Source organism: Oryctolagus cuniculus, chromosome 21 (assembly GCF_051225735.1).
Source record: "Oryctolagus cuniculus isolate XC-2025 breed Fujian yellow rabbit chromosome 21, ASM5122573v1, whole genome shotgun sequence".
In the NCBI taxonomy this organism is placed as follows: domain Eukaryota; kingdom Metazoa; phylum Chordata; class Mammalia; order Lagomorpha; family Leporidae; genus Oryctolagus; species Oryctolagus cuniculus.
In genome coordinates this window covers 13069006-13078746 of record NC_142887.1, presented here as the reverse complement: position 1 = coordinate 13078746, position 9741 = coordinate 13069006, and the positions used below count along the sequence as shown (strand labels likewise).

Genomic DNA, 9741 nt, shown 5'->3' with positions numbered 1-9741 from the left:
GCACAATGAGGACTTCTGTACCTAATCGCCGGGGGAGGGGGAAGCATTCACAATTATGACTTCTGTACCAGGTTAGTTGCTGAGCTTGGCCTCTGCCTTCAGAGAATTCTGAATGCCCAAGGAAATCACAGAACATGCACTACTGCTATATAGTCAATAACCTGCACACTTAGTTGCTTAGAGCAACACTAAGTAAAGATCAGGATGCGGCTTCTCGCTTAGGTCTCGAGCCAAGCTGCTTGAGCCTGAAGCCAGGACTGCCCTCTCACAGAGGCTGAACTGGGGCTGATGCACTTCCGCTCACTGCTGGCGGCTGGCACCTGTCAGGACCTCGCTCCCTGCTGGCTGGAGACATCAGACCCTTGCCAAAGGGAATGTCCACAGAGCAGCTCACAGCTCACAACCTGGCAGCTGGCTGCCCCCAACCAGATGTGCGTGAGGGCAGTCCAAGACAGAGGCAGGCCCCAACCTTGGAAGGAGACAGCCGTAATTCTTCCTAGCTTGTGGTTAAGGGAGTCACCAGGTGAGGCTTGTATTGAAGTGGAGATTCCACAGGGTCTGCACACCAGGAGGTCCCTGGGAGCCTGCCAGTTTGAGGCATCATACCCTGATGTTTTACTATAAAGTCCTCTGATGGCACGGTGGCGGGTTAACAACCATGTTTCAAAGGTCTATAACTTGCGTGAAGGATTGGCAATAAAAACTTCCTTGGTTTTGGGTGGTGATGTTCCCTCCACACAGAAACAAGGAGAGAAGGGACTGGCGCTGTGGCATAGCCAGCTAAGCCTCCACTGCGGCGTCAGCATCCCCCATGGGCACAGGTTCTAGTCCTGGCTGCTCCTCTTCTGATCCAGCTCCCTGCTAATGTGCCTGGGAAAGCAGCCGAGGATGGCCAAACTACCTGGAGGGACAAACTGGTTGGGAGATTCAGAAGCAGCTCTGGCTTTGGCCTGGCTCAGCCCCAGCTGTTGAGGCCAACTGGGAAGTGCACTAGCAGATGCAAGACCTCTCTTGCCTCTCCTTTGTGACTCTTTCAAATACACTAATTTAAAGAGAAAAAAAGGGGGGGGGGCGGGAAGCATCCAAAACAGACTGAGAGCAGAGGATCTCCTTTCCATCGAAATAAAAAGCAGACGTTGCCTCTCATGATAGACACTCAACATTCCGGGGAAGAGTGTGAAACGGCACAGTAACTGGAAAGGCGGGGTCTGCCGGTGCCGCCAGACAGTCCCACCAGCTGGCGCCTACCCAGGAGAAGGGACAGCATCTGGGTTCACGGGCGCTCACAGCAGCGTCCCTCACCTTGGCCAGAAGGCCCAAGGCAATCTCAAGGTAGCTGCAGATAACAGAAGGCTGCCAGATCCTTGCTACAATGGGTGAGGCTCAGAATCGCCACGGGTGAGTGGCAGGAGGGCCGCCGTTCTGATTCCACTTACACGAAACGCCCAGCCGCAGACAGACCCCCAGACCAGCGGCTGCCTGGGCTCAGGGTGGAACCAGCCGCTGCAAATGGGCTCCAAGGACTTCTTGGGGGTGAAGGCTGAGCAGCCTGGACTCTGAATTGTGCACAGAAAGAATGCATTTCATAATGTGCAGGTTACCCCTCAATAAAACTGTCTTTTTCTGACTATATTGGGTTAAAAATGAGGCTTCTCGGCGTAAATAAAACAAAGCTACACCGGGTTCTAGTCCCGGTCGGGGCACCGGATCCTGTTCCGGCTGCCCCTCTTCCAGGCCAGCTCTCTGCTGTGGCCAGGGAGTGCAGTGGAGAATGGCCCAAGTGCTTGGGCCCTGCACCCCATGGGAGACCAGGAGAAGCACCTGGCTCCTGGCTTCAGATCAGTGCAGTGCGCTGGCCGCGGCAGCCATTGGAGGGTGAACCAACGGCAAAGGGAAGACCTTTCTCTCTGTCTCTCTGTCCACTTTGCCTGTCAAAAAACAAAAACAAAAAACAAACAAACAAACAAACAAAACCAAAGCTAAGGTTGGTCATCTCCAGGCTTCCCTGTTCCAGTTCCCTCTGTCTTCCCACCTGCCTGGAAACTCGCCCTAACACTGAATTCTGGGCCCATGGTTTAGATATGACTGTCAGGTCAGTAACGCAGAAAATGGTGATTGTCCTTTAATGAAACTTAAAAAAAAAAAAGTTTTGTTTTTTTTTTTTCAAAGTTCTAATTTCCTCCGGGTTAATTTTTAAAGGGTTGTGCAACTGTCAGTTTAAAAGACTACATCCATCGTTTGTTAGCCTCAGAAGGGAAATAAAGCTGATTTTCTACTTCAGGAAAATCTACTTCAAGTGTCTGCAGGAGTGAGGTTGGCCCCAAGTCCCCAGGAGGTTATTTTACGTTTGCACTACGGGGGACCCCTGGATTTCTAGCCTCCCAAGTTTTTCCAGGTCTTTATCTGAACAACTCCAGATGGAGGGGGAAATTTCGGTGTCCCCTTCTCCCTTATCATTTCCTGAAGTAATTTCACTTTCCAAAAAGGTGGATTCATGGTTCCAAAAAAAAAAAAAAAAATTATCTACTTGCTTCCCGTCTAGTTGCAACACATTTGCAAAAAAACGGCACCGCCGTGCGGGCGGGCTCCGAGTTAAAGCACAACTTGGGCAGGGGTCAAGGTCTGAAGTCCGCGCCTCCAGCGCCCGGGGCCCACCGCCCGGGGCCCTGCCATTCACGCGCATTCCCCTGGCGTCTCCGGAATGAGGGGGAAGTTCAAGCGAGGGTAGCAGAGTTCACATGAAGGTCAAATGCCCAGAGGTTTCTGGTCACTGTGTTGCTGCGAGCACATGTCAGGGAAAGGTGACCAAACGCCGGAGGCCCCGCAGGCCGGCGGCGTGCGGGGCTCCCGGCGCACAGAGCGCGCGCTGCGGCGGCCGCAGCGCCCTGGGGGCTCCGGGCTGAGCCCCCGCCCCGAAGGCACCCGCAGGCCATTTTCTGGGTTGCATCAGGTGGGGGCGACCCAGGTCCTGCCAGGGCCGCGAAGACGCCGGGTGGGGACACTCCCTCCGCGTCCTCCAGCCCAGGCCGGCCCCGCCAGCCAAGCCCGACACGCCCTCTGCGAAGGACACACCCGCCTCGAGGAGGGCGGACCCGCGCGCAGGGCCCGCCGCCTGGTCCTCACCCGACCCCCGCGGACGCGGCCCAGCGCGGCGCCCGGGCCTCACGTGTCCCTCCCGGCCCCGGGGCCGCCTCACGTTCTGCTTCCGCCCGAACCCTTCCGACTTCCGGCAAAGAGTCCCCCCCGGCCCCGCACCTCCGCGCCCACCGGGCACAGCCACCCGCAGCCTCGGCGCGCCAGGCCCCCAGCCCCTCGCGATGCGCCCGGCGGCCGCAGCTCCTCCGAGCCCCGCGGCGGCCGCTCCGGGGCCGCGCCGGCTCGCCGCAGCCAGGTGGCCCGGCAGGCGCTCGCTCCCGCGGCAGGCGCGGAGGGGCGGGCGGGGCGGCGGCGGCGCGGCCCGCGGCCCGTATCCCTCCGCCGCCCCTCCCCCGCCCGGCCCAGGCCCCCCTCCCTCCGGGCTGCGCTCGCCTCCCTCCGGCTCAGACTGTTTTGGTAGCAACGGCAACGGCGGCGGCGCGTCCCGGCCCGGCTCCAGTCGGCTCCTCGGTCTCGGCGGGCCTCCCCGCCCCTTCGTCGTCCTCCTCCTCCCCCTCGCCAGCGCGGACGCCCCCCCGGCCGCGCCAGCCCGCGCCTCCCCGCTCGGCGTCCGCGCGTCCCCGCCGCGCTCCGGCGTCTCCTCGGCGCGCCCGGCTCCCGGCTGTCCCCGCCCGGCGTGCGAACCGGTGTATGGGCCCCTCACCATGTCGCTGAAGCCCCAGCAGCAGCCGCAGCCGCAGCCGCAGCCGCAGCCGCCCGCGGCCGCCAGTGCCCGTAAGCCTGGCGGCGGCGGCGGCGGCCTCCTCACGTCGCCGGCCGCTGCCGCGCCGCCGCCGCCGCCGCCGTCCTCGTCCTCAGGCTCGTCGCCCTCGGCCGCGGCTCCCTCCTCGTCCTCGGCGGCTGCGGCGAGCGCAGGAGGCGGGCGGCCCGGCCTGGGCAGGTGGGTGTCGGCGCCCCAGCCCCCAGGGCTCCGGGCCTGCGGGAGCCGCGGCCTCGCGTCCCCTCCCCCGCGGCCCGCACCGCCGTCCCCGCCCCGTGACCGGCCGGCTTGTGGTGGGGGGGACGCGATGGGCTGGGGGCCCGCAGTGGGGGGGGGGCGCTCTGTCCGCAGCGGGGTGGGGGGGCGCCGCGGGATTCCCGTGGGATCGTCGGGCCGCGTCCAGCCTCCTGCAACATCGCCACCCCCTCCGCCAGCGGTCAAGATGGAGGGACCGGGCAGCCTCCCCTTCCCAGGGAAATGCTGGGGAGGGGTTCTCCGGTCTTGGCAGCTGTCAGCCCCCGTCCCGCCCCTTTCAAGCCTCCTTCGCCCCAAACGGGAGGATATGCTTGGGCAGCATCCTCACCCCCGGGTATTTGAGTGTTCGTGTTGGAGGGGTCAGCAGGTTGGGGGGTCGCGGACTGCGGAGGGAGGCGGGGGGCAGTGAGGGCAGCATCACCCCTGCTCGCGTCCGGTCTCCGCGGCCGCCGCGTGCTCGGGGTCTCCCGCAGCGGCCCGCCCTCCCCCGCCCGGGCCTGGGTGGGAGTGCCCGGCTCTGCTTCCCCCGCGAGGCCTCTCCGGCGCGGCGGCGGCGGCCGAGCCGCATTGCTGTGCCGGGGCCGCGGAGGGTGGGGAGGGGGCGGCGGCCGGGAGCGGGCCCGCGGCGCGCTGCCCCACCCCCACCCCGCTCTCCGAGGTTTCCCGGGGCGAGGGGTTGCCGCAGGGCGCGGAGGTGAGGGTGCTTGCGCCCCGTCCCCGCGGGTGTGCTGGAGGCGGGGGGCTCGCTGTGCTCCGGGCTGAGTTGGACTCTGGAGGGTGTGTGCGTGCAGGAGGCCCTAGGGCGGGTGGTTGTCAGTTGGTATTTTGCGAACCACGAAGATGCTTAGTGTCAGGGAAAGGCGGGTGTCCGACTCCATTCCATCGTGGCCGGAGTCCGCCAAGGGCACGCAGGTTGTCCCTGAGTGCACGGTGCGGGCCCTGCCGCGGAGGGCCGGTGGGATAAGGGGATCTTCAGCCCGTTTCCAAGGAATGCTCACTTAGAGCACAAGTTAGCCGTTAAGATGGGTCAGCCGGTGTTTAAGGGATTCCGCCTTCCGTGTTGACCGGACCCCCTCGCACTCCTGTTCGCCCGCTGCGGCCCTCCAGACACGCTTAGAGTGGTCTCCGTGAGCTGAGGGCTCGCACAGTGCAAGTCCACTGGGGGTTCTGGAACTAAACTTCCCTTTCTCAGCGCATCTACAGGAAAATGAAAACATTTCAAATACAAGTTTTGTTCTAGCTTCTCTTAGGAGTGAGGAAGAATTGGCAGATATATTTAACTTGTGCAAACAGTTAGCAAAGCTAAAGCTTTTAAGTTGCATTGGCTGTACTAGGCTTAAGTATTAGACTGTAACAAAGAATCTTTTCCCAAGTTGTTTGGTCTGAGATTGGGATGTTCCAGTTACAAAACTATTCCTTGAGGCATCGCAGAAATTTAAGGTTAATGTAGCGTTTTCCTTGCTTTGAGTTCTTTTAACTGGAGGTATGCATTGTAGTCTTCATTTTTCATAAATAGGCCAAGTTTTGCTTAATGTATGGGATTCGTTTTTCAGGTCTTAAGTAATGGACTTGTCAGATTGCTTTCAGTTTTGCTCACTTTATTGAGTTCTTTGTATATCAGCAACAGCTTCTAGAGTTGCCCCGTGTTTGTGTATATCAGCAATTAGAGTAAGTTTCTGGGAGCATGAGTGAAGAAAGGGCAGCACTGGGTTTGACAAGAGTGATTTATTCTTTGTCATTCCTTTTTTTAATAAAAATATTTGTTTATCTGAAAGAGTTATGAGGAAGGAGGGAGGGAGAGAGGAGAGAGAGCTTCCATCTGCTGGTTCACCCAGATGTCTGCAATGGCCAGGGCTGGGCCAGGCCAGGGCCCGGAGCTTCACTGGTGTCTCGCCTGCGGATGGCAGGAGGCCGAACCCTTGAGCCATCCTCCACCGCTTTTCCCAGGTGTGTTAGAGAGCTGGATGGGAAGTGGAGCCGCTGAGACGCTGACGTCACAGGCAACGGCTTTATGGCTGTGCCACAACACCGTATATGCCACATAGAATTTCAGAGTGGCTCTTTTAGGAAAGAACAGTGCAACCACAATATTAAAATTTGAGCATAACTTTTTTTTTTAAAGATTTACTTATTTATCTGAAAGAGCTACACACAGAGAGAAGGAGAGGCAGAGAGAGAGAGAAATCTTCCATCCACTGGTTCACTCCCCAATTGGTTGCAATGGCTGGTGCTGCGCTGATCAGGAGCCAGGAGCTTCCTCCAGGTTTCCCACATGGGTGCAGGAGCCCAAGGAATCGGGCTGTCCTCTACTGCTTTTGCAGGCCACAGCAGAGAGCTGGATTGTAAATGGAGCAGCCGGGTCTCAAATCGGTGCCCATATGGGATGCTGGCACTGCAGGCAGTGGCTTAACCCACTAGGCCACAGCACCAGCCCCTTAACATTGCATTGTAAATTAAAATTTCCACTTATGGGGCCAGCGCCACTGCGCAGTAGGCTTTGGATCGGCGCAGCTCTGGCCGTTGTGGCCATTTGGAGAGTGAGCTAAGGACAGAAGACCTTTCTCTCTGTCTCTCCCTCTCACTGTCTGTAACTCTCTAAATAAATAAAATCTTTAAAAAAAAAAAGATTTCCATGTACTCATTCTCCTATGATTGGGTTTTGGGTTTGTACCCTTTTGCTGTTGGAGATAGTGGTACAGTGGACATCTTTATGCTCATAGCTCCTTGTTTAAATGTAGTGATTTCCGTAGCCAAAGTTCCCGGGGTGTGGTTTCACTAGGTCCGAGGCCTCCGAGATTTTTATGGGTCTTGCTCGCTCCGCCACACTGTTCTTCAGAAAACCAAGAAGCTGGCACTTCTATAGAATGATTTCTTTGTAGTTTGTCAGATACTGTGAGGATTTGAGGGAAGACTTGAATTTGCTATCCAATGCATGCATTGTTGTTGGTTGTCTGGTAATTTATATTTGACTGTGACTTGTGCCTCTGAAGATTCACTGATTACGCTTTGAGACCTGCAACTGCTACCAGGGAGGACACAGGGTTTGTTTATGTTGTGCTGATCCTTCCCCTAAGTACAGGGATGAAATTGCTCAGGGATGTTTTTTAAAGATTTATTTATTTATTTGAAAGAATAACGCAGAGAGAGGAGGAGAGGCAGAGAAAGAGAGGTCCTCCATCTGCTGGTTCACTCTCCAGTTGGCCGCGATGACCAGAGCTGCACTGATCCGGAGCCAGGAGCCAGGAGCTTCTCCATGTGGGTGCAGGGGCCCAAGGACCTGGGCCATCTTCTACTACTTTCCCAGACCACAGCACAGAGCTGGATTTGAAGTGGAGCAGCCAGGACTCTGCTCCTATGGGATGCCGACTGTGCAGGCGGTGGCTTTACCCGCTATGCCACAGTGCTGGCCCCTTGAAGAATTTTTGTTTTAAAGTTTTGGGTGTGTTTTGTCGTTAAACTCCCTCTTTCATTTAAAAGTGTTTTTCTTGGCCGGCACCTCGGCTCACTTGGCTAATCCTCCGCCTGCGGCGCCAGCACACCGGTCAGGGCACCGGATTCTGTCCCGGTTGCCCCTCTTCCAGTCCAGCTCTCTGCTGTGGCCCGGGAAGGCAGTGGAGGATGGCCCAGGTGCTTGGGCCCTGCACCCGCATGGGAGACCAGGAGGAAACACCTGGCTCCTGGCTTCGGATCGGTGCAGCACATCAGCAGTAGCAGTCATTTGGGGGGTGAACCAACAGAAAAGGAAGACCTTTCTCTCTGTCTCTCTCTCTCTAACTCTGCCTGTCCAAAAAAAAAGTTTTTTTTTTCCCAAAGACTTTTTTATTTATTTGAAAGGTGGAGTTATAGAGAGGAAGAGAGAGCCAGAGAGAAAGAAGAATTTTTTTTGACAGGTAGAGTTAGAGAAAAGTCTTCCTTCCATTGGTTCACTCCATTGCCCTCCCGGGCCACAGCAGAGAGCTGGACTGGAAGAGGGGCAGCTGGGACTAGAACCTGGCACCCATATGGGATGCTGGCGCCGCAGGCGGAGGATTAACCAAGTGAGCCACGGCGCCGGCCCCAAGAAAGAAGTATTTCATCTGCTGGCTGCAACAGCTAGGGCTGGACCAGACTAAAACCAGGAATTTCATCTGAGTTTCGTATGTGGGTGCAGGGGTCCAAGGACTTGGGCCATCCTCTGCTGTTTTCCCAGGCTCATTAACAGGATAGGAAGTGGAGCAGCCAGGACTCGAACCAGTGGCCATATTCGATGCTGGCGCTGCAGACGGTAGCTAACACTGCTGTGCCACAGCGTCAGCCCCTAAAAATGTTTTTAAAAAATTGTTGTCATTAACCGGCACCGCGGCTCACTAGGCTAATCCTCCGCCTTGCGGTGCCGGCACACCGGGTTCTAGTCCCGGTCGGGGCGCCGGATTCTGTCCCGGTTGCCCCTCTTCCAGGCCAGCTCTCTGCTGTGGCCAGGGAGTGCAGTGGAGGATGGCCCAGGATAAGCACCTGGCTCCTGCCATCGGATCAGCGTGGTGCGCCGGCCGCAGCGGCCATTGGAGGGTGAACCAACGGCAAAAGGAAGACCTTTCTCTCTTTCTCTCTCACTGTCCACTCTGCCTGTCAAAAAAAAAAAAAAAAAAAAAAAATTGTTGTCATTAACGGCTAGCTTCTGACCAAGTTACTTTTGATAACTTCAGGGTAGTCTCATGGTATTATTAGTAATCATCTCTGGTTAACAAGGATCTCTTCCCTTTCTACATTCCCTTTCCTGTTTTATGTGTTTACAACCCTTTTACTTATGCCCAACTGTAAATAATAGAGCAGTGAAATTTGTTTGGATAAAAGATTCAGTGTAAATACAAACTTTCTCTTTCAGTGATTTTTCAGCCTGGTGCTTTTACTTCTTTTTTGATTTGGGGTATTAAGCCTTAGAAGTTATACTGCAGTTTATTTAGTTTTAAAGATCTATTTTTTTTTTTTTTAATTTGAAAGGCAGAATTAAAGAGGGAGAGACAGAGAGGGATCTTCATCCACTGGTTCTCTCCCCAAGTGGACACAACAGCCCAGGCTAGGTCGACCAAAGCCAGGAGCCTGAAATTCCATCTGAATCTCCCACATGTGTGGCAGAAGCCCAGGCATTCAAGCCATCCGCTGCTTTCCCAGGCTCATTAGCAGGGAGCTGGATCAGAAGTGAAGCAGTCAGGATTCAAACTGGCGCTCGTGGTGCCTGTGTTGCAGGCAGTGGCTTAACCCGGAGTGTCACATCACCAGTCCCTGCAGTTTTAGTTTAATTGTTCATCATGTTTCCATTTAAATATCAGTGAGACACTCATCTCTAAATTTAATATCTTCTGGAAGGGCCTAAAAATCTACATTCAACATAAACTTATTGAATACCTGTGTACAAGACAGGTGTGTAGGTACTCGGTGTATGTCCATGAATAAAACTAAGATAGTTGCTTTTCCGAATTACTGATTTGTAATGTGCTAGACAGTGAGCGTGTAGGTACCAGCCTGTGTGCAGTGTCTGATAAGAGCGGTGGCATCTGGAGAGCACCTCCTTAAAGCATGGGGACAGCTTGCAGTTGACATGCGGTAGAGGAGGCTTCACTGCAGATGACGTTCCGGGAGGGCTGGAAGGGGGC

At 56.0% G+C, this 9741-nt stretch overlaps 1 protein-coding gene across 29 annotated transcripts in view; it reads left to right on the top strand.

The window, feature by feature from the left end:
- Positions 1–3267: 3267 nt before the first annotated feature.
- The window catches only part of ATXN2 (ataxin 2), a 121610-nt gene continuing 115136 nt past the window's right edge, over positions 3268–9741 (top strand). For 5 of the 29 annotated variants that reach the window (XM_089323142.1, XM_089323141.1, XM_089323130.1 and 2 more), the window contains exon 1: positions 3273–4036. In XM_089323142.1, coding sequence (XP_089179268.1) covers positions 3318–4036 — 719 coding nt within the window. In that variant the 5' untranslated portion in view covers positions 3273–3317. Of the gene's footprint in view, positions 4037–4765; positions 4806–9741 lie in introns of those variants that run through there. The other 24 variants (XM_051826801.3, XM_051826811.3, XM_089323144.1 and 21 more) reach the window with 11 other exon arrangements.